The sequence below is a fragment of the Ascaphus truei genome, chromosome 1 (assembly GCF_040206685.1).
Source record: "Ascaphus truei isolate aAscTru1 chromosome 1, aAscTru1.hap1, whole genome shotgun sequence".
Lineage (NCBI taxonomy): Eukaryota > Metazoa > Chordata > Amphibia > Anura > Ascaphidae > Ascaphus > Ascaphus truei.
The window spans coordinates 455,571,652-455,595,947 of record NC_134483.1 but is presented as its reverse complement, the minus strand read 5'-3'; the positions used below and the strand labels follow the sequence as shown (position 1 = coordinate 455,595,947).

At 40.5% G+C, this 24,296-nt stretch overlaps 1 protein-coding gene across 11 annotated transcripts in view; it reads left to right on the top strand.

The window, feature by feature from the left end:
- The window catches only part of USO1 (USO1 vesicle transport factor), a 61,834-nt gene that overhangs the window by 20,726 nt on the left and 16,812 nt on the right, over positions 1-24,296 (top strand). For 8 of the 11 annotated variants that reach the window (XM_075565200.1, XM_075565211.1, XM_075565179.1 and 5 more), the window contains 12 exons: positions 1,110-1,210; positions 2,530-2,632; positions 6,362-6,417; positions 8,469-8,589; positions 9,998-10,176; positions 10,734-10,874; positions 11,620-11,708; positions 14,947-15,101; positions 16,385-16,590; positions 18,268-18,288; positions 21,203-21,313; positions 23,150-23,268. In XM_075565200.1, the coding sequence (XP_075421315.1) occupies positions 1,110-1,210; positions 2,530-2,632; positions 6,362-6,417; positions 8,469-8,589; positions 9,998-10,176; positions 10,734-10,874; positions 11,620-11,708; positions 14,947-15,101; positions 16,385-16,590; positions 18,268-18,288; positions 21,203-21,313; positions 23,150-23,268 (1,402 nt within the window). The remainder of the gene's footprint in view (positions 1-1,109; positions 1,211-2,529; positions 2,633-6,361; positions 6,418-8,468; positions 8,590-9,997; positions 10,177-10,733; positions 10,875-11,619; positions 11,709-14,946; positions 15,102-16,384; positions 16,591-18,267; positions 18,289-21,202; positions 21,314-23,149; positions 23,269-24,296) is intronic. The other 3 variants (XM_075565220.1, XM_075565205.1, XM_075565194.1) reach the window with 1 other exon arrangement.

The window sequence follows — 24,296 nt, the reverse complement described above, 5'->3', positions numbered from 1 at the left end:
TCATTTTAGTATCATAGCCATTTTAAATAAAAATACATTCAAGCACATCGTTATATGATCTGGACAACAGGACACGTCCAACGACACACTCTGTGCAAGGCCAGCAGTGTATTTCCCCACATGGAGACGGACATGAAAACATGTCATGATTATAGCACACAAGCAGTCATTTGAGGCAGTCATACACTGGGACCACGTGAAACCATATTCATGATACGGATTCAGCTTATGAGAGTACAATATTTAAAATTGAAAAACCTATTTTATAATGTACACAACATTTCACAGAATATCTATGCCAATAATATACATATATTCTAGATTGTCTTGATTTGTCACTAATGGAAGACTTAACAATGAGTTTATCATTGTCGGTTCCAAAATATTTTGCTGCCTAATGTCGTCCTCATTATTAATTTTTTTTTTTTTGTTTAAGTAATAACAGGCATTCACTTAAAGGGCCACCATAATACTTTAGTCAGTTTGAGAACAAACTAAAATGATATGCAATTCTTTTCTGAGACAGGGAAAGTCAGAAGGAAGAAATAAGTCTTCGGCCCCAGTCCTCCCTGGCGGCGCGTGCAGAGACTACAGCCGCAATCGGCAGTCTGTAGGGGGGCACGGCCATGACTGGGCATATCTGCCCTGCCATTGTCGGCGTGCCGACCACGTGACCGTGTCACGGTGCCGACCACGTGACGAGACATCATTCTTGTCTTCCTTGCTAGCGTATGCGTCACAGCGCTCTGCGAGCCCACACACATACAGCCACTGGGTCCTGACCCATAAAGGGCAATGCTGTGGTGTGTGGCGCGCGCACCGCTGTGACCACCGGGGACTCTGCCTTACACTGTGTGTGCAACAATGGTAGAGTGAGTATATACTTGAGCTCTGGTGATGGTTTGTTCCAGACATCGGAAGGCCCGTCCTCCCAGAGTAGGGTGCAGGACCCTTGTCAATCTGCAATATATCCACATTTACGTTTAATGACTAGCTTTTTAGTCTTCCTCACCTAGCATAGTTTGTGATTATAACAGTTTGTGTGAACCCACCTTCCTTTGCTGACACCCTTCAAGCTTTTGCTAACATTCAGCTAATTAATGTTACAGAAGAGAATCAACAAGGGCAGGCAGACGATTTGGGAATTCTGTTTACTGAAACCTTCATTAATCAGCAAGAAAATATCACACTCCTGCTGTCCATTTTAGAGGTTAGTGTTGGTGTTTGATAACTGTTACCCCTTCTTGTGCAACTACGACACAGAACAATACAACAATGTGTCTTGTTGCCATTGTCTCAGACCCAACTGTATGTCTGATTTTAATCAACCAGTGCATGTGAAGAAGAAACCTAAGAGGTTTCAACATGTCTGTGCACAATCATTTATAAAGAACTCCTGTTTGTACCTTAAAGGTAATGCCACCTGCACTGAATCTCATTTACATCATAATATTTGTTCTCCTTCAGTTGCCATTAAAGCAGCAATACAGGTTAGATATAGATACATAGAATTATAGAATTATAGAAATATATATATATATATATATATATATATATATATATAATATAATTTTTTTTTTTTACAGTATTGAAGCAGGGGGTTTCCAAAGCTGTACCCCATTCATTTCCGCTCCGGGCAACCCCGGCTTCCAGAGATACTGACATCCGTAGTGGTGTCGATATCTCTGCAAGCAGAGAAACTGTGTGCCGAACAAAATAACGACTTTAAATGTCTCGCATCACGCGGACCAATAGGATGCCGTGCCGTGATTTTTTGTGGCTTCCTATTGGCCCACGTGACCAGGACTTTTTAAACCCTGCAGAGACACTGGCACCCCCTACGGAGGTAACTCTGAAAGCAGAGGGTCCCTGGAGCTGAAATGAATGAGGTTCAGCTCTGGAGATTCCCTGCTTCAATCCTATAATAAAAAATTAAACAAGTTTAAACCCGTGTTGCTGCTTTGTACCACACTATAATCAAGTGTCTTTGTTTGCTATACCGCCCCATCACTTGTTGCAGGTATTTCTTTCCTCTTTTTCCCTTCCGATGCCAGAAGGTGTGTCACGGAATAGCACCACTTGGTAAACATGGGCCAACACTATTTTGATATTAATAATATATATATTAGGTAAACCATTATCATTTAAAACTTAATTTACTCGGTGTGATTTGTTAATAGGAATCTGTTTCGTATGTGATTTATGAGAATCATCAATATACGTGGATGTTCATGCTAGGTCACACCACTACATAACTTGCAGTGATATTTTTATAGCCAAGAATAGACAAAAGTGCATCAGAAATAGGCACTTGTTTAGATAGCTCTCAGTATAATATTGAGCTTACTTTCTCCTCCCCTAACTCCTCTTACAACAGCCCCCAGAGTGCTCAGTGGGATAAAATTAGAGCAAAACGGCTGGATTTATTGCTGCAAATTGCACCAATTTTGGCGCAGTGCTCCAGTTTGCGATCCGTAAAACATATCCCCCTTTTCTATAACGTTTACCTTGCTAATTATTTACTTGCAGGAGTTTGATTTTCATGTGCGCTGGCCTGGGGTGAAGCTCCTGACAATCCTTTTAAAGCAGCAAGGACCTCAAGTTCAGCAAATTGTCTTAGTCAGTCCAATGGGTAAGTGAGCTCTGCTCAGCAGAGAAGTACTATTTAGTAGAAGACTTGTTTAATGTAACCTTTTATTGCTGGGCCTTGTCATTAACACTTCACGGGATAAATGCCTCACTGTCATGTCTGTTTTTGTTTTTAATTGCTGGCCTCTCACGAGCTGTATTTAATAGTGATAATTCTGCTTGAGCTGTAAGAAATATTAATAAATAAGCCACTGTTTTTACCTATTTTATGAAAAAGGTTTTGTGTGTCTGTCTATGCACACAGATTGTTTATTTTATTTTTTTTGTAATTTTGCTATAGGTCACTAGGATTACATGGTTTGCACAACATAAGTGGTCACCTACAGACATTAATTACTAGGGTCTGCCGGCTGCAAAACTGAGGCACAAAAGGGACTGTACCACAGTTATCAAAGCAAAAACTCAGTGGTTTTCAATTGTTAACCTTTTATTTGTTAAATTTGTTGCTGTTTTTGTCCACTGGTTTTGCCTCAGTTTTCCAGTAGGGAGACTTTTTTGTAACCACATAACTCTTAATCCAACTCCTAACATGTAAATTGAATTCCATACACAAAGTATGTTTGTCATTAAAATTGAATAAATATAATAATCCTTCTTTTCGCCACATTTTTGTGTTCTGGAACTGTCCCTACCCTCACCTGTCAGAGTATATACAGTGGCAAGAAAGTTTGTGAATGGCAATGATAATTACGGAAATTCTATAGTTTCCATGATAAGACTGGTTTTGATTCAAGGTTATCTTAAATATCCAACAGGGTTTATATTAAACACTTCCTTGTCTTTTGAAACAAAAATGATGTATGAATTAGACAATGAGTAATTAAGAGTCAGGGTATGTGCAAAAGTAAGTGAAACCCTGGTTTTATCAGCTAAATGAAAGGGGATAATTAGAATCAGGTATTTAAATAATTAGGTAGATCTTCAGGTGTGAGTTTGGGAGGCCCCACTCTATATAAAGAACAGAAATATTGTGAGTTTGGTCTTCAGCATACAGGTGTGTGGAAACATGTCATACCACGATCAAAAGTGATCTCTGAGGATCTCAGAAAAGCAGTTATTGATGCGCATCAGTCTAGAAAGGATTACAAAACCATTTCTAAGGATTTGGGGCTCCACCAACCTCTGTCAGACAAATGGGGAAAGTTCAAGACCACAGTCACTGTACCAGGACCGGTCGTCCTTCCAAAATCTCTCCCAAGAACAAATAGGCAAACGATCCAGGAAGTCACAAAGAGCCGCAGAGTAACATCCAAAGATCTGCAGGCCACTCTCGCCTTGGCTAATGTTCGTGACAACTATCAGAAAAACACTGACCAAGAATGGTATTCATGGAAGGATAGCCAGGAGGAAACCACTGCTCTCTAAAAAGTACATTGCTGCCTGTATGACGTTCCCCAAAGTGCACATAGATGATCTACAAGAATTCTAGAACAATGTTCTCTGGACAGACGAGTCAAAGGTAGAACTTTTTGGCCTCAGTGAGAAATCTAAGGCCTTAATTATACCAAGAGCTGCAAGGCGGCAACGCTATCCTGTGACGTCACCCTGCACTGCCGCCGAGCAGTATCTTGATTATACCGGGGAGACAGAGCAGAGGAGGTTTGGAGGCATGGCCGTCGCCAGAAAAAATAATAATTTTGAAGTCTTCCACAACCGTCCGCTTGGCAGTACAGCGCACCGCGACCGTCGCCATCGGTATGAGCACTTTAATTGGATTTATACTATTTGTTTTGGCGTGACGCTGTGTGTGTTTATCGGTATAATCACAGCCTTATGTTTGGCCGAAAAGCAAAACTGCGTTTGAACAGAAGAACCCCATCCCAATCGTCAAGCATGGTTGTGGGAGTGTGATTATTTGGGGCTGCTTTGTGCTTCAGGATCTGGAGGGCTTGCAATCATTGACGCAACCGTGAATTCTGCATTGTATCAGAAGATTCTTGAGGATAATGTCAGGCCATCCGTCTGTGAGCTGAAGTGAAAGTGATTTATGCAGCAAGACAATGATCCTTAACATACAATCAGATCTACAAAAGACTGGCTGCAGAAGAAGAAATTCCGTATTTTAGAATGGCCTGGTCGAAGTCTGAACCTAAACCCCCTTGAAATGTTGTGGCAGGACCTGAAGCGAGCAGTATGTGCTAGGAAGCCCCCAAATGTCACTGACTTGAAGCAGTTCTGTAAGGAGGAATGGGCCAAAATTCCTCAACCAATGTGAGAGACTGAGCAGCAGTTACAGGAAACACTTGGTTGAGGTTATTGCTGCTCAAAGGGGTGCCACCAGGTACGGAATCTAAAGCCCGGGCCATGCTGCCTTTGCCCACGCTGAATACAGAAAGGATGGGGGAGCACAGTTGTGGGAAACAGGCAGTGTAATGAGTCTAGTAATACGAAAATTGAGCGGTTATACCCTGAGCGAACGTAATAGCTCAGGTGGCAGATGACCAATTGAAAGGGCGAATATACATAAATGTGTATATGTGGGTGAGAAGGTAAAAAATTGTAATATATAACTTACACGGCCTTGTGTAAGCTCAGTCTCATCAAGGTTTCTTTGGGGATCCCGTGCTCTTGCAATGATCCTTTATCTCTCCGCGATGTGAGTTCTTCTACTTGATGTATGTCCTTATTGCTTCGTGGTTCAGTGTTTCCACTCCAGGAGGATTTCCTCTCATATAAACAAAAGAGAGGATATGGTTAAGGCATATGTGTATGGAGGCATCAATGGGGGGGAGGATAGGGTATTGATAAACCACTAAAATAGAATTGTATGATCTAACACTCACACGGGCCAATGTGAGTGTGGTCCTATCTTGGTGTCTTGTTCCTGCCCTTTTAGGGATATTACCCAATTGGTAGCAGGTGGTGATGAAGGGGTGGGGACAATAATAAAAGATATAATATCACAATACTCACACGGGCCAGTGTGAGTACACACTCCTAGCGGAAGGCGAGATCCACTACCACTATACACCGCACTGCCCCCCTTTGCTTTTACTTCCCCACAGAAGCCTTTGGTTTCTGTTTTTATATTATATTATTTTCTTGTTTTTTATTAAAATTAGTTTTTAGCCTCCAGACCATAGTGTCATTTGTTTATGTTACAAGCTATCTTCAGCGTCAGTCACACCAGGAATAGAAGCACAAAGAAACCGCTAGGAGTGTGTACTCACACTGGCCCGTGTGAGTATTGTGATATTATATCTTTTATTATTGTCCCCACCCCTTCATCACCACCTGTTCCCTTTTCAGTTAATTCACCCGGGCAGTATTCCAGTCTCAGTGAAGCCACTATGACAGATGATAGATGTCGTGTGTGTGTGCGTGTGCGTGCGCTCTCTCACTCACTCTCACTGTTTTATAAACTCTGCTCATGTACACATACATCTGGAAAATTGCTCTAGAGCAGGCCTGCACAACTCCAGTCCTTGAGGGCCGCAAACAGGCCAGGTTTTCAGGATATCCCTACTTTAGCACAGCTGGCTCAATTAGTGGGTCTAATTGACTGAGCCACTAATCGAGCCAGCTGTGCTGATTTAGGGATATCCTGAAAACCTGGCCTGTTCGAGGACTGGAGTTGTGCAGGCCTGCTCTAGAGCTTAGCAAGTTTCAATTTTAGGCACCTTTTTAAACTCCAGCAATATAAAAGTTTCTGCTGCAATATGTTTGAAATAACCCAGAGGAACAATCCTGCAAACTTCTGTTTGTTATACAGGTGTTTCAAGACTCATGGATTTGCTGCTTGATTCCAGAGAGGTGATCCGTAATGACGTAAGTAATTGATCAACTGAGGCAGAATTAAATAAACATTCCAGTGTTACATTTTGCAAGGTCAGCAAAACTACTGGTTTGGACGAGCGGTTTCTGCCATAAGGCCCTTTCTGTGGACTGGAAGACACCTTACAGCCTATTCACTTTAATGAGCTGTAAGTAGTCTTCCAGCACCAGTAGGTGTCTTATGGCAGAAGACTACTTGGTAAATATGGTACATCATCTTTATCCAATTTAGTACTTCGGTACCACTCTGTACTTTAATGGCATACAAAGGACATTATTTATTTATTTTTTAATTTAAATTTATTTTTCTTTATAAAATATTTACCCAGGAAGTAATACATTGAGTTACATCTCATTTTCAAGTATGTCCTGGGCACAGAGTTATGATGACAATACAAGGTTACATTAAATGAACAGAGGTTAATGGCGTATGTTTATATATTGAATTGTGAGACTTGTATTGTATGTCTTTATTTAGCGCCAAAAGTGTACTCGGCACTTCACAAAGAATACAGTACAGGGAATTATAATAATACAATTAGTGCAGCAAAATCAGACAATGGGAAAGGAAATCCCTGCCCCGAAGAGCTTACAACCTAAGAGGTTTGATGGGGAACTTACAGAGACAGTAGGTGAGGGAATAAGTGCTATGTATGGCAGTGCTTGGCCACAATGGGTGGTAGGAGTGACGGAGTGTGGGACAGTAACCATGAGTGTAGACTCTTGGGATGCTTGATTTGTGGGGCAAGTTTTAAGGTTTGTCAAATAACTTAAGGGTTAACACACTTTACAGGGTAAGAGATGGCAGGGAGGCACGGGTGAAATCAGGTGTATATGTTTGGCTTCAGGCTTAAAGGAGATCCCCAGCAGCAAGAAGGAGTAAAGAAGTTGTTGGGAGAGAGGTGTATAAATAATGGTACAGTGGGGAGCTTGGCGAGAACAGAGACGTTCACCAAGTGGGAGGAAACAATAACAGAAAAAGTAATAGGGAGGGCATAGTGAGATGCAGGAGGAGGGATTCCAAGTTATTGGAGGATAGGAAGAGTACAAAGAATCACAGCTTGTTTTTCTCCTGCTTGTGGATGTATTCTGTAGTGTATACAAATAATGTGTACTTCTTTCTACTTTTCTCTACCTTGAAACTTTATTAATTTGCAGCCTTTTTTTAATACCTTAAATGGCACCAAAATCTTGCAGAGTGCGACTTCCTCCGTTGTCTTACATGACATTTAATGAATCCCATTGGATGTTTCTTATAAGTGAACTCTTTATACAAGCTGGAATAGGGCACTTTCTTTAATATATGACCAACTGTTTTTTAATGCATAAGTTTAAGCTGCCGTTTGTAAATTCCATTCAATATGTGCATCACTGCAGCACACTAACAAGTGATTAGCTAAGTTGCCGATCGATCCGTTCTCCTGTAATCGATTACGGGATCAGGGGTTATTTAATTAACTGTTGGGGCTGCACAAGATTACCCAGGATGCAAAGTTCTGTGTGGAAGATCATGTGACCAGGCAGGCACTAGATAGTGCACTGCTAGAGAGAGGGCAGAGCTCAAGAGCCAGAGTCCGTCTCAGAAGAGGAAGGGGATGTGACTTTGTAAATGGTTTCTATAGAAACATAAATGCTTGTTACATTAGAATACATTAAAAATGTCTTTAAACATTTTTAAATGTTACAAGTATTTTCTCATAGTACAGAACTGATTTATTGGGGAAAAAAACCCACACATGCAGGATATTGCTTGAACTGCAGCTTTAAGGACATGTTCCTTTTCATGAGGTCTAAATACAGCATACTGTAAGACTCTCTGCAATATGCAGAAAAGCTATCTTACCAGTGCTGGCGACATGTTCAGCTCCATTAAAATCAGTGGGCGTCCCATGTTCTGGTTTGTATGTTTTGTGTGGAAGATGTCTCCAGAGCATGTTTAATAGGGGGCAAGTCCTTCTTTTGTATTTTATTCTTTTCAATAATCGTCACTATATCTCTGCAAAGGGGTGACCCTGATCTCGTTGAATTATTTGTCTGTTCGGCAGGGTCTTTTGTTGCTACAGCATCTGACAAAAAGCAATGCATCTATTCAGAAAATTGTCGCTTTCGAGAGCGCCTTTGAGAGACTTCTTGACATCATCACGGAAGAAGGAAATAGTGATGGAGGTGAGTGTGTACGGGTTTCCGTTTGTTAATGCACTGTAAGGCAGCGTTTTTCAATCTCAGGGTCGCGGACCATTAATGGTTCGTGGAAATGTATTCACTTGGTCGCCACTGGCAGGTTAAATAGATTCAAGGTACTGTATATATCTTTCATCTTGTTTTTAAGAACATTTGGGTCGTCGCTAAAATGTTTTACTTGTACTGGGTCACGAGAAAAAAGTTTGCAGAACACTGCTGTAAGGTATATAGAAATAACTTGGGTATAATGAGTAGTATGAAAGTTTACAGACTGGTAAAATAAAGACCAGGGTAATTCAGCAACAATGGCAAGTTTGTAAAAAATGAAAAGGGGCTATGTATAAACTCCATGAAAGGAATATTCTGTCCTTACGCTGTTCTTTAATATGTAAGAATCTCTTATTCAGGTTTCATAGATGTGCAGAATATGGCTTGAGTAAGCTAGGGCAAGACATTTCCAGCCGTGGGAATTCTGACGCGCTCAGAGTAAATAAGATGGCAAGATGCACATTGAGGCATATCATTTTCACTTTCTGCATGAAGCAACTCTTCCATAGCTCTACCTATTGGTTAATATTGATGAGGATGATGATAGTAACTTTATTGCATATAGCACTTTTCTCCCAATCGGATATCAAAGCCCTTCACAATTACAATATAGGGTGTGGAACGGGGGTGGGCGTGACATTTTCGGGGGCGGAAGGGTGGTGTAGTGCGGTGGTTACAGAGGCGCCACGCTTCTTCGAAGGCATTTCAATTAAATGCCAGGGACCGCGCGAGGCCTCTGTAACTTTACTTACCTTAATGTTCCATCGATGCGTCGCCTTGGCAACCTGGCATCAAATGAACGCTGCGGGGGGGGACGTTGCGTTGACATGGCAACGTGACGTCACATGACCACGCGGTGTCATTTGACGTGAGAACAAGGAGAAGAGTTTGTGCGCCCCTGATACATATTAGACAGTCCCTGCCCTGAAGCGCTTAAAACCTTTTAATTTCTTCACCTACCGCATAGGGAGATGAAACAACCTGGCCAACAATTTTGACCAATTGATTTTCACATGAACATACTCCAGAATACAAAGGGACCTTAATACATAGAGAGATATTCAGTGTGTGAAAGCGGCTATTGCATGTTAAAAGCTATTCTAGTGAAGAGCTCTTAATAAGCACAAATCTATCGCACTTGAACGAAGATGCCCCAAAGTCTTTGTGTCCAACTTTGTGACACCACCCTCTATCCTCCTCTTAATTCAGATGCTTCGTAAATATTTTATTTTTAACGGACATCAAGATTGACGTTGTTGTTGTTGTTGTTGTTGTTGTTGTTGTTCTTCTTCTTCTTCTTCTTCTTCTTCTTCTAATAAAAAATAACTGTTTTGTATCATTACAGGCATTGTAGTCGAGGATTGCCTTTTGTTGCTGCAGAACCTATTAAAGAATAACAACTCCAATCAAAACTTCTTCAAAGAAGGCTCTTATATCCAGCGCATGAAACCATGGTTTGAAGTGGGAGATGATAATGCAGGATGGTCTGCACAGAAAGTGACAAATCTTCACTTGATGCTCCAGGTAGAGAGGTGTCTGGGTGGGTGTGGGTGTGTCCGAGTCAGAAAAAAAATACACTAGATCCTCAGATTTGTTATTGAGTCTAGATATTGATGTTAAAAATAATCCATAAACGAGGATATGGTCATCTGTACTCGCTTATCTTTGTACTTTACTGGAAAGCACTAAAATATGAGTGAACATCTACTTGGTTTTATTCATACTATTTTCTATATTAATAAAGGCTATTGCACCATATTGCTGTATCGGTGTATTGTATGTCTTTATATAGCGCCATAAATGTACATAGCGCTTCACAGTAGTAATGTGCGCCTTCATTCTCTTACAATAGATATACATGTGGCTACATACAAAAATATAGATGGCAATGTAGATAAATGTATGTCTTTGTGTACGTATGTTTCTCGCTCACTCATGATATAGGGCCATAAAGTAATTTCTTCTTCTTCATTTGTGTGTATATCTTTTTTACATTCCTTTTTTATATATACATATGTTCAGTGTGAATCTCCAGCCATTATATTCTTTCACCTCTGTCTTCTTTCTATTTCTCATTGCAGTTAGTCAGGGTGCTGGTGTCTCCGGTAAATCCTCCCGGTGCCACTAGCAGCTGCCAGAAGTCCATGTTTCAGTGTGGCTTACTGCAGCAGCTCTGCACGATCTTAATGGCAACTGGCGTTCCTGCCGACATTCTGACAGAGGTAAATACCTAAATCACTTCCCAACATCTTGCTGAAGAGGCATGCAATAATAGTCTTGCTTTTGTACCTGTGCGGAAGAAAATATGCTGACGGTGCCCAAAACCGCAAAAGGGTTCCCACCACACTGCATGTAGTGTAATAAAGCATAAAAAAAAGCAGTGTGACCTTTCAGAAATAGTTTATTTTCTCTCAGTGGGAAAAAACGGTTAGGGGTTTTTGAGTCAAATGTTGGATTTAGTTACGTTTTTTACGTAAGTTTCTTTCTTGTTTTCTCCTAAAATCGTGATTGTGTAATCACACTTTCATACCTTTCCCAACGGGATCAAACATTAATACTGTGATATTTCAAAAATAGTTTTCTTACACTTTCTGGAGAGCAGTCGGTGATTAGCGATTCTTTCTATGGTCTTTTGGACTGTGAATACACCTTTTTTGTTTTGTATTTATATACCTAGAACAGCTTCACAGGAGAATATTATATGGTTAGTGTTTCTAGGTTTGTCATAAATCTGGTTATTGCCATGTAAGTGCTGTCATCTATAAATTATACGAACCGGTGTTTTCAAGAGACACTTTCTGAGCTGGCAGACACCTTTTAAGGATCATTGATTTGAATGGGGATTTAAGCCATTTTCCAGTGCCGGACAGTGTCTTACTGCTGAACATTGCTTGGCAGATATGGGGTGATGTGCACATTGGACAGCTCTGAGTATTCATATCTCTTGCTTCTCTCCCCTTTCAACAGACAATAAACACAGTGTCTGAAGTCATTCGAGGCAGCCAAATTAACCAGGACTACTTTGCGTCTGTAAATGCTCCGTCACACCCTCCACGGTAATGATCAAAAAATGTCAATCCTGCTCAAGAATCGTAACCAAATTTCTACTTGGAGACCTTGTAAATCCTTTAGGAGGCAACATTTGAAAATGTTAATCATAGGCTTTATAATTTTTGAAGTTGCAGTCTTAAAGCAGCAATCCAGTATGACAAAAAAAAAAAACAAGAAACCTGGAATGTATCTACATATATGGTAAAATATGAAGACACAATCCTGGCCATAATACTGAAGTCCAGACTGAATGCACCCCTATATTCGTATCCTTTCCTGACTGTGCTCACACATTTCATTTCATGCTAGTGTCTGAAGATGAGATTGTACATGACTAAAGCTAAACCGCCAATTGCAATCAATGTTCCTACTTCTCGGTGCACCCATAATTGCTAAACCAATAATGCTATTGACTACATGGTCATGTTAAACAAGCTCCAGTACTCTGGATTTGGACCACATACTTTAAACTGGTTTTCCTTTTATTTAACCGGAAGAGCCCAATATGTATCTATCTCAGGCTCTAACAGTAACCCCTTGGATGTTACCTGTGGGGTCCCTCTGTTCTGGGGCCGCCACATTTTATAAATGCCCACATTTTACAACACTGCTTATATGCACATGTATCCTGATATATACAATCTTATTTGCACACAGCTGCAGCGCCTCTGACCTTCAATATGTGCTGCAATCTGATTTTTTTTTAAAGGTCAAACTGAATCGCTCAAAACAAACTGTTTTTAATCTCTGACAAAACAGTAACTCTGATACTTGAGACCAAGACTACATTTCTAATGACATTCCAGAGCTACTGATCAAAACCAACTCAAACACTAATATAGCCTCTGTTACAAGCTTTAAATATTTGGGTATGTGGCTAGACTCTTATCTATTTGGTTTGCATATTGACATCCAGACATCCAGACTCTATTCCAAACTGGGTGGACTTTACAGAAATAAATCCTGTCTTAAGCCCATTGGTCAGAAAGCACATTACACAGCAGATGTTATTGTCAATTATTAACAATGCTGACATAGTTTATGATGCAGCACCCCAAATTCAGTTCAATAAATGTGACACTCTTTAACTCAATATGCCATTTTGTTTTTCTATGTAACTTCCCACCATACCGATCTGTTATTTTGACTAGGTTGATTATCACTTGAGTCCATACGCACGCGCACATCTTTTCTGTGTCATCTTCAAATACGTTCTAGGCAAGTTACTCAATTATCGGAGTAGGTTTCTCACCCCTTCCGTACACTTCTGTTCTTTCATCTGTCTCCAGAAACCTGCTTATAGTTCCAAGGTTCAATAAGGAATCCGGTCGCTCTTCCTTCTCTTACCGAACACCCAACTTTTAAAAAAATTAACCCAAGTCTCTCAAAAAAGCATCTTATTTAAGATATTTCAATACTGTGGCTGTTTTTATACTTTAAGCATTTTTTTTTTAACTGTACTCTATAAAGTTGTCAACGTTTTTATTTTGTACCAAGGACCTACTTGAAAACCAGTGGTAACTCTCAATGAATTTTTTCCTGATTTTAAAATCTATAATATATTTATACAACTATGGTAGCGGACTAGACAAGGCTGCCAGGGTCACCCGATGAAAGTTGTGGCTTTACTATTAGCTGCCAAAGCGAGCCCTGATACTGGCACCCATATTGTTTGCCCGGTGGAACCCTGGTCACCCGGCTCTCGCCGCTTTGAATCAGGGCATCGGCCATATGATATCTTTTATCATTCTATTTTCCAGTTTTACCTTGTACATGTAATATGTTCCTAATAAATGTGGCAATGTAGAATCTTGATAAATTACCATCCTATCCCATATGAGCAGGTCCTTCTGATACTGACAACAAGAAACAAAGAAGTCCAGAGCAACATCCAATGTGACAAAAATGCACATTGAAATACCTATATATCTCTTGAAAAAGGGTCATTTAGTTAACCCTTTGGCCAAAGCGTGTAAGCCTGCGAGCCACATCAAGGCATGACCAAATTCGCAGGTCCTAACACTAACTGATTAAAATTCTTATTTACCTCTATAATTAGAGGAAGAATGGTCCTAGCATTGAGCCTGTCACAACCAGCTGCATGAAAAGAAAACCTGCTTACTTGGACAGTGGGGAGGGGTGAGCTTAAACCCTGGGAGGGAGGAGCCACTGACCTCCAAAACAGCTGAGACCAGCTGGACAAAGTTAATAAACACACAGATACCCAGCAAGCTCTAAGAAACCCCCAAAATTACCACAAACTATATATGTATATATGTGTCAAAAGAAGTGTTACTGGAGTTGCTTTTAAAATAAAATGTCTTCTCTTTTGGTTATCCAAAAAATCCCCTTTCTTAGTCCCTTCTCTGTAGTTTTACACAGTGCCAGAACAGATCTGACCATTTACCTTAGACATGAGGCGCATTTACATTTTATATAAAATGTTGCCCTTCTGTAAGTGAAAGGCGGTCTCATTGGTTAAGCGAGCTCCCCCTAACAACATGGATGAAATTGACTTGACGTTGGGAGGAGATGATTTCTTGCCGTTTCTGAAAGTTTGAATGGACAACATTCAGAACATTGCAGAAAAACATTTGGGGTACCAAAAATTAACAATTATACGGAAAATCAGAATAACAAATGTACACACGTTTTTAGGCCTTGTTCTGTATGGGGAACCAGGGAGCTTTACCTCACGTCTTACCATACTGAATAGGCCGATTGTCTTCGGCTGCATTTCTTTAAGCAAGTTATGGTGTGCAAGTCAAAGAGAAAGGAGTAGCAGTCTATGTAAACACAAAGTTATTGGGAAGTTTTTTTTACTGGTGCTCACCCTCCATCGTTCCGTTTATCCCACTCCAGGGCCGAGAGTTCATCTTCAGCAAAGGATATGAAGAGGAGGCACACAGTGCTGCTGCTGCTAGCTTTTATTCTCTTTAGTGAAAGCATTCCCATTAATATTTGCGGGTCGCAGCTTTTTCGTCAGTATACATGGCCCGCACAAAAAGTTATGATGTTGGAGGGAACGCTTATGTTTTTATATCGATTCAATTTTCAGGAGAAGCAATATTAAACCTTAAGAGTTTCCTCTTTTTGAGAATGTTATCTTCTATTAAACCCCACCATTTTTACTTGCCATTTCCCAAAAGTGTGTGTGTGTGTGTGTGTGTGTGTGTGTGTTTTGGTTGTACATATGGATAGATATAGATATTATTTGTTTTTTTCTTTCATGCTCCTGGAAAGGCCTGCAATTGTCGTGCTCTTGATGTCCATGGTGAATGAAAGGCAGCCATTTGTTTTGCGGTGTGCAGTGCTGTACTGCTTCCAATGCTTCTTGTACAAGAACCAGAAAGGTCAAGGAGAAATTGTAGCCACACTACTTCCTTCAACTATTGACGGTAATGGATTTCTCTCTTTCTCTCTGAGTTTTTGTTGGCCGTTTGGGAGAGGGGGTATAGATTACATTCTGCTCACCTGTCAGAAGAGTCTTAGTGCTGCTGCTTACATTTTGTTCACAGGTTCTTTCTAATTAAAGCAGGTTGTGCTTTTCTTACAATGTAGACTTATTGTATACAGTACAATTACAGTTTTAAACACTATAAACTATGCAAAATGAAGTGTCCTTGTCGTATGCTGCGCTGTGTTTTTTTATGATGTATTTAATGACTCCTAGCGTAGGAGAGGCTGAAGGGCACTGATTTATTGATTTGTTTATTGAGCTATACAAAATGCATTACCCCTCTGAAACAGCTCACTGGAAAATCAAAGGAAAGTATTTCTACTCTGCATGGTTTTGCTGTGAGTTTGTTAGCAGTCATTATATGCAGAATGGGAGAGGAGCCTATGTGTATGACCTAGTGCAGTGGTTCCCATTCCCAACCACGTGTACATTGTGCACCCCCTGCTAGAAAATGTTTGTTCCCCCGAACCCCTAATGCATAGATCTAACTGCGTACTCACTCCCTAGACAAACTATCAAGCTAACAAAACAGTTTGACAGATCCCAGGCAGTACAGTGTGCTGAGCTCATGGGGCAGGGGGAGGGTTGGAGGCGAGAGAAACACTTCATAAGACCCCAAACCAAACAGAAGTATGTGCAGACAGCATGGTTGGTAATAGCTGACCATTACTGCGAGAGCTTTCAGTCACGTCCCACTGTTCTTTGCTGTTGTGGATGCAAAGCATTTTGGGGAGTGACTTTTGAAGTTCCTGCTGTAATTGACAGGTATACCACTCCAAGCTAAGGTGCAGTTTGGGGCCTTTTTAAGTGCGCAGTCCCCACATGGGCTCAGGAACACGCTATACTGCTTGGGATCCACCACTGACCTAGTGTGGTGCAGCAGAGGCTTGAATAGCATAAGGCAGGAGGATCCCAGCCTGTAGTTAAATTACCGCTGATACACAAGGATCTACGTACCAGTATGCACATTCCTGTTGATTCTCAGGACAGCGACACTAAGTGAATATCAACACTAATGTTGTTAGTTATAATAAACTGCAATAATTAACTACAACTTGGGGATAGGAGTAGGTGTAGCCATTATAATTTGATTAGTATTCGAACCTCTGTTATCTTGATGTGGGGTGTACAGAATGATGGTAAATACTGAGATCATAAGAAATGCTGGGAACATCAGCAATAGCTTGACTTGTCATTTATTAGTGTCATTCCTCCCCTCAGCTGCTTCATTATCTGCCGGGCAGCTACTTTGCGGCGGTCTCTTTTCTACCGACTCGCTCGCCAACTGGTGCGCTGCAGTCGCTCTGGCTCATGCTCTACTAGAAAACTCCACCCAGAAAGAACAGCTGCTCAGAGTTCAGCTTGCAACAAGTATTGGTCACCCTCCTGTGTCCCTGCTGCAACAGTGCACCAACATCCTTTCTCAGGTACGAATGCCTGAGACTGTCCTGCAGACACACAGGTCACATGATGGCACAGGAAAGTAAACTGAGGAAATGTGAAAGACCTATTTAAAAGTGACAGGGAGTATATGTGGTGACACAATAACCCTCTTGGGTTTTTTTCCACAATCTGTCAGTCTGTTGTGCATGACTTTGTCGATTTTTACACCCGTGTGCTAGCAGACGTTCCCAGCCGAAGCTTTTTGACAGGTAGAGCCTTGAAGGAGTTTTTATCGCTTAATACTTCATGTATTCCCTCCGGCTGTCTATATGCAGGAGGCAGATGTGAAATGAAGCACCATCCCAGACAGGATCCCCCAGCTGGGGGATATGCAATGTATACATTTTTATGTGGGTACGTTCATTTGGGCTGTAAAAAAATGAAAAATGCTGCATCTACTTTTTGAAAGCAAAAGAGTGTTTGCCCTACATGCCAGCCAAAATAATGGCTTTCTAAAATGGCTTCAGAGCCTAATTAATATTATGCCCCGCAATGTATGGTATGATTATGACCCTGTACTGTACCTACACAAATGTACACTTTTTATATAGGCATAATGCTACCCTCAATTCAGCTACCCCCAAAGATCAGCTGAGATTGGCAACAGGTCAGAGAATGGGCTCATGCGCTGCTAGACGTCTATGTGGGTCACGTGGTTCTGATCTGGCATCCAGTTATATCATATTCTGGTTCTTATTACTTATTAATGTGCATTCTCCTGGGAGACCAAACTGAACCAACTACAGTGATATGTGTCATAGATTTATATTATAGGACTGATGCCTTGTTTCTAGAAGATTTAAACAGGTATAAAGGTATTGGGTATAAATATTTGAGATGATCATGTGAAGTTTACCGTGGCAATGTATAATCCTACATTTTCTTCTCTGACCTCTCTCCCTATACTAAGTTTTTACCTAATTGATTATCAGAAAGGAGGAGGCACGATTCATTTGACATGGGGGTGGAATCAAACAATATTAATAATCTCTCCCATCCTTCGATTACTTGCTGTACAAGAAAATACATATATATTTTGATATATTGAATCTGTCTCTAAAATTACTAATACTTTTCTGAGATTCTTTCTCAAAGCGCCAACCACCTAGCGTCACCCTATTAAATATACTGTCATTCATTCACTTTGATCCTACTTGGGCTTTAATATCTCCTTTTAAAGGGTCTTTGATTGACATGTCACACCACCTACCAAACTATATGTTCGAATATTGGCATGTCAGGCCCATGTTTGCAAACCCTCTTCTAAGAGCTGTGCGAAGGTTGGTATTCAGTAGAATTTGGCTGTCTTGCCAGAGAAATTAGTGCCACAGAAATAGGCCTTATTTCCATCTGCTCTATAACCCCTTAAAATAAGTAGTGATTGTAAAATTGCTGTAAAAAGCCCTCTATTTTACATCTGTTGACTTTCCAGTATCTGTTACTTGTGCTGTGCAGAAGGGAAAAGGTACTGTGGAATATTGCAGGGTTAAGAGCACTGGGTTGGTAAAAACAGAACAGAGAACTGTTATTGGCCTCTTCAGCAATGTGAGGGCTTTCTTACAATGCACTGCTTTGCATGACTTGCAACTCGCTTCAGCACTCAAACGTAAATAAATAACCAGTTTGCAGCAGAAATTGAATTTGTGACGTATAATTTGCAGGGTGATAAGATCAGCAGACGGGTATGTATATATGTTGGCCCAGCTTCTTGCCACCGCTGGTCCTCTTATTTTGCATCTGATGTTTTTCTGTCTGTTTCTACCCTTTTGTTTTTAATACCTGCTTTGAAGTGATTCTACTCACACCACGTTTTCACACTATGGTTGTATTCCTATTCTTTTACCGTATCTGTGTAGGGAGCTGGGCCTCAGATCACTGGTGCTTGTTACTTCCAGGGAGCAGCATGAACACTTCCCGCTTCTTGAATTTCTCGCCTCCCACCAAAAATTCTATACACACCTCATTTTCTTCATCTCTTAAATACGTTTCAAACAACTCTTAAACACGTGGGTTCCTGATTTAAAGATGCAGTGTCACGTACAGTTGTACAAATAGCCTTTGCTTCTCCTTTTTCATCAGAGCATCATTTTTTTTAGTGAACTTCTGTAAATCAGACGTGATCATAGCAGCTTTGGAATCAATGCAGCATCCTGTTACTTTTTTTAAGACTCTAGGAAGCTTTTAATAAAAGCATGCATTATAAATTCTCTGATATTTCATGCCTTCGCAGTTAGACTTTTTGGTCTAGTTTTGAAATGCTGTTAAACATTCGATAACATCCGTCTGTTTTAAAGCTTAGTGTAAGTGTTACATCCCTGAGTGCATTGAACCTCAGTTGGCAGGTGTAAACTGCATCTTTAAAATAAAAGTTTGTGCTAGGTTGGGTTGGCCAAGAATGACTGGACCCCTAAAAATAAGCATGCTAGCTACATTGTGTACTTCTATGAAACATCATCTTCTCCTAGAAACACGAGAGTTGGCTCGAACATAAAATCCATGACCCCATCTGCTTTGTTTTGTCTGCTGCCCTTTAACCCAAAGTAATAGTGGAGATTACTTTCCCACAGTACCACTTTCCCACAGTACCACTTTCTCTATAGTACTGGAAAGGAATGATGGTGGTCTGCAGATATAATTATTAAAGGGCTTCACTAATGTTTTTCTGGATAGCTATGACCCATATATTCAGAATGCCATGAAGAGACTTCAAAGTACATTTAATAGGGCCTCTATCTTTGTTAAACTGAGTAATGCTGCTGATTTATGTTCAGGGGGAGGCTGAACATAAGCTGTTGCATTAAATGACCTTGCTAGATAAATGTGTTTCACAAGGGCAGTTACAATAGTACTTGAATATTTTTACAAGCTTCCAATTCTGTGGGAAACACGGTGTGTTCCAGTCCATAGAACCCGTAACTGTATGAGCAATGGCAATGAAATGTTCCTTAACAGGGACTCCATTCTGGGCAATATTCTCCAGGACTCCTAGAACAGGTTTGCCAATTTATGCCATTTGCCAATGTAACTGTTGGCTTTTATTCAGACTCAAGACAGTTGTGGCGTATCATCTTGATCAAAGAGGACTACTGCAAGACTTTGACTTATAGCATGTAATAACTGTACAGAAGCGAATGCTAAACATACTGTATCCTCCCGGCCGCTTCAACCAAGTGACCATAATGACTGGCAATCACCTTAAACCGTGTAAAACTCACCTATGAAAATTAACTTGCACGCCAGTTTTCAAATAGTAATACTGACGTATCCTGGAGGCCTTTATCATTCTAGTAAGAAGCTGGTAGACCAATAAAGATTTCTCAATTGGATAGATACTTTTATTTTTGTACTGTTTTGCAAAGTTGGGTATAACTAATCGGTTGAGAAGTTGCGCTGCTGATTCAGAGCTGTGGACAAATGTTAACGTTTTAAGTTTTTTCATTGTGTATGTGTGTGTTTATTTTGTAGCGCTCCTTTCTCCGCGTGTCTGCTCTCCTATAAAGGGGCTTTAACCTGCTCAGTATTGTGGCTACCTCTTAGTCCACTGAGCACTGTTAGATGGCAGCTACTAGCTGGAGAATTGGGTCAAGTGACAGGACACAGTACCTGAGTATACAAAGTCAAAGGCCCCTATTGATTGTTGCAAGGAAGTGGGTAACACTGTTTTAACCATGCACAGACTTCAACTTACCTCAATGAAAGTTAATGCACCTCTCTTATAAGCATTTATAAAAAAATAACAAATGGTTACCTTGATGCAGGAAGTTTGATTAACGGAGGCCTGTTAACATAAGCACCATAACCTGTGAATGAAACCTGTGCTGTGTGTTAATTACAGATTTTACTTTTGTGTACTAAAAATACAGTAATGCATGTACATTTTTTGTTGTTGTCGTAACCATTTCAGATGACGATAATTATCACTTGATGCTCTGTGTCAAAATGGCTTTCCATGATGCTAAAGAAATAGTTTCTGAAATGTATTTAGGAATGTATTAACAGCTTTAAGTCACCATGTTACAATAGCTTCAAATTTGTTTTAAGGATCTAAACTAGAAATCCAAATATCTAATATATAGTCTTGCTATGACTGGTGGGAAGCATCTCCTTTTTCCTGGAATCCCAGCATAGCATGTGACTATGCGAGCAGGAGCTGCATAACCGTCTGTGAGAGACATTGAAATGGGAGCTTCGTTTCTATCGCCTTGTATCCCCAAATGTAAATGCACATTGGAAGAATAGTAGGACCCCCCCCCCCAGATAACGGCTCAAAAGTAAGACTGCATTGTTGTTCTGTTGTATGGCAGATTATGCAGTCATTTCATAATATATTTATCACACACTGCTATGTTAAAGCACAGCTTCATATTGCCAGGCTTGATCCACTGTAATTACAGTAGGAATCCAATAATTAAACACAAGCCAGTTGTTTTTCTGTGCGTTGTCCTGGCATGTTTACATGCAGTGACAGAGAGCAAAGACAGCCCTATACTGGTGTAAAACACTTCTCAAAGAGGAATGCAATAAAGATACCTACCGCTACTGACTAATTACCAGCATCTGGAAAGATTCATTGCTTGTTATGTTTCTACATTTTAGGGTAGCAAGGTACAGACCAGAGTCGGGCTCTTAATGCTGCTCTGCACCTGGTTAAGCAACTGTCCCATTGCTGTCACACATTTTCTTCACAATGCAACAAATGTTCCCTTTGTATCCTTTTTATATTCAAATATTCTTTGTTCTTTGATTTTTTTAAAATTAATAGTTATTTTATGTGAATGCTAACACCAGAAGTACAATGCCATGCAAGAGATGAGCAAAGCACTGTGCTGATAACCTCTTAATTGCAGGAGTTACATTCTTAAGTGAACTGTGGAGTTGTAAGAGCTAATAAAGCAGTGAAGCTGTTCGCTAACATTACTTGTAAGAATCACGATTGTTAGTCGCAGGAATACAGACAACTCGGCCTATTTGTATTCTCAGGAAGGTGTACTTCCTTTATTAGAAGGAACTGCAGCAGGAATTCACTGGTGATTGGACAGATATTACCACTGCTGTTACAGATTGGTCAGGGCTGTTTTTTCAAAGGGTATTTGGGAAAAACAGTAAAAAAAAATAGAAAAGGCTTCAGTTGGTCAGTCTGATGATAATATTGATTCTTTAAATATATATAGATATATTTTACATTTCTGTTTATTCCAACAGTTTTTATAAGGTATGTATGTATTTTCTTTTCTTTAACATGATGCTAAAGAGAGGGAAAGTCCTTAAGGGGCAAAAAAATTGAGAACGCACTGGGTTGGAAGGCCTTCCAGTGGAAAGTTTTTACATCTTTATAGGAAAAGGTCAAAAGAAAATGTGCACTGCTAGGTTTTTATCCATGTGGTTGTTTTTAGTCTATAGATTACCATGTGTAACCTCCAGAATACTGTTGGTATTAACTGAAGAAAAGTGTTAAATAACTTAAAGGGCCCTTTATTATAAACCTAGTAATGTGTGTAACCTTAATACAGCTCAACCCCGTTATAACGCGATACAAGTGTGGCTCCAAATTTTCATATTTATGAATACTTTAAAACACGATTATTGATGTCTTAAATACTTTATTGTACAATGCATACAATTGTACATTATTTCTAACGCGATCCGCTTATAACGCGGTGTGATTCTTTGGACCCCAAGCACAGAGTTATAAGGGGGTTGAGCTGTATTACAATAAGAAGTGGCAGTGTGCGTCACTGCATATTTAGTATAATTAAATCAGACAAACAAAACCAATGTCTGCGCTGCACCCCGTTAGAGCTTCCTAAAACATGTATGTAGTCCAATTATAAATAAAAATGGGGTACCCAGTTTGTGGGATAGGGAACATAAAGAAAAAGGCGACAAGCGAAATGGAAAAACTAAGGACAAATCTAGGTATTTGAGTAAAATAACATTTCTGGTGTTCAAATATTTGGGGATACACTCGCAAGTGAATTGTAGAAATGGACAATGTGCTGTATGAAGATTCTTCTGGTCTCTCACCCAGTTTCTTTTAAGCTCAAACAATAGAATGGAGAGACAATGTGTATTATATCTTGTATTCATTGGGTTTTAAACCTTGTAAATTGCTCTCAGAAATGTGGTATTTATTAGTTAGAGCGGAGAGCGTTTAACCAGCACACCTACACCCAAAAGAGGGTTGTAGGAAAAGGATTCCTGTCTTGGCGTCATCTTTCGAACGCCATCTTTGGTTACACCATACTATGACTGTCCTGGACACCTGTCACCTGTAGTGGACAGGGGATTCCTTTTTGTCTCCATTTGTCTTTATCTTCCCGTTCCAACATGCTGTGTGACCTGGTTTGTTAGGATTTATAATGCACTGAAAACTTGTCACAGCTGTGTGTTAGAAATGTTCCCAAACATTGCACATGCAACAAGGGGAATTTGAAAAAGTAGATGGCTTCCTTTTTCGCGCGCGCGCCGATGTAATAATGTGCCGTTATCTTCATGCAGTGTTGTGTATCACTTAACGCTATGCTTCCTTAGTGACTGTTTCAGCTTACAGGGCAGATCTCAGAAAACCTTGGAGAAGAGGAGCAGCTAGTTCAGGGCCTGTGTGCGCTGCTGCTGGGAATCTGCATTTACTACAATGATAACTCGCTGGAAAACAATACCAAGTAAGATTTGTCTCCACTCTTCAATCCGATTCATCTAGGTGTCGTTTGTCTACCCTTTCTAGTGCAATGTCCGTATACGTGTTATGTTCACAACAATGCAGTGTAATTGTATTGAAGTAAGGAAGTCTATTAGAAGCCTAGGACTCCATGTAGCTCTTGTGTTTTCGTTATTTTTTTGACGTTTTAATCGTTTATTACTTCTTGGGTTTATTTAGTTTTAATTATTATTATTTTTTTGCATCCCTGTTTGTGTCTGTACTAACAATCAAAAAGATGTTCAAACAGTACTAGAAATAGCCATGGGATGCATATTGAGTTTACTTTTCTGCTGCTTTGTATTTGTAGCTGAAAATGTGGGTATTGGCTTGTGTTGCTCCTTTGCAGCACTCTGTAAGTCATTGTCAGAAGACCCTTGTAATATTTGCAAGAGTTAGAATCTGGATCGTCATCTTCATCTGTATTTTTTTTTTTTTCTTCCCCTTTTATCACCGATCATGGGTGAGCGTGTGCCCGCGCATGAGCGGGGACTTACATATATCTATATATGTAAGTAACCTCCGCAAGCGCCGCCCGCTCAGCGCCAGCGGGGACTCAGCCTTAGATTCGTAAGCGACTTACACTCTTTGCCTGCCGCCTTTGGGGAGACTTGTGTGGTCTCGTATCAAAGACGTCCTAAGGCGAAGTGATTAACAGCTGGAAGCAAACAGACATTCCAGGGAAATATGCGGAGAGGAGAGGGTTCTCCCTCCAGGTGCCTATCTCCAGGTTTTTCAAGCTGTTTTTGATTAAATTAACCCTGGCCACGCTGGCTTTGTGGACAGGAGCTATGGAGAAGATGCTCTTTGGCGAGACTTGTGTGGTTTCATATCAAAAGTCCTGGGGTGAATTAATAAGGATATTGTACAGACGCGCGCGACAGAGCGCATTACATCACGCGCGCCTGTACTAGAAGTGATGTGTAGCCTGTAGGATTTTGCAACGGGGGGCGTGCTGGAAGCGTGCCGTGCCATCACGTGAGCGATTCAACC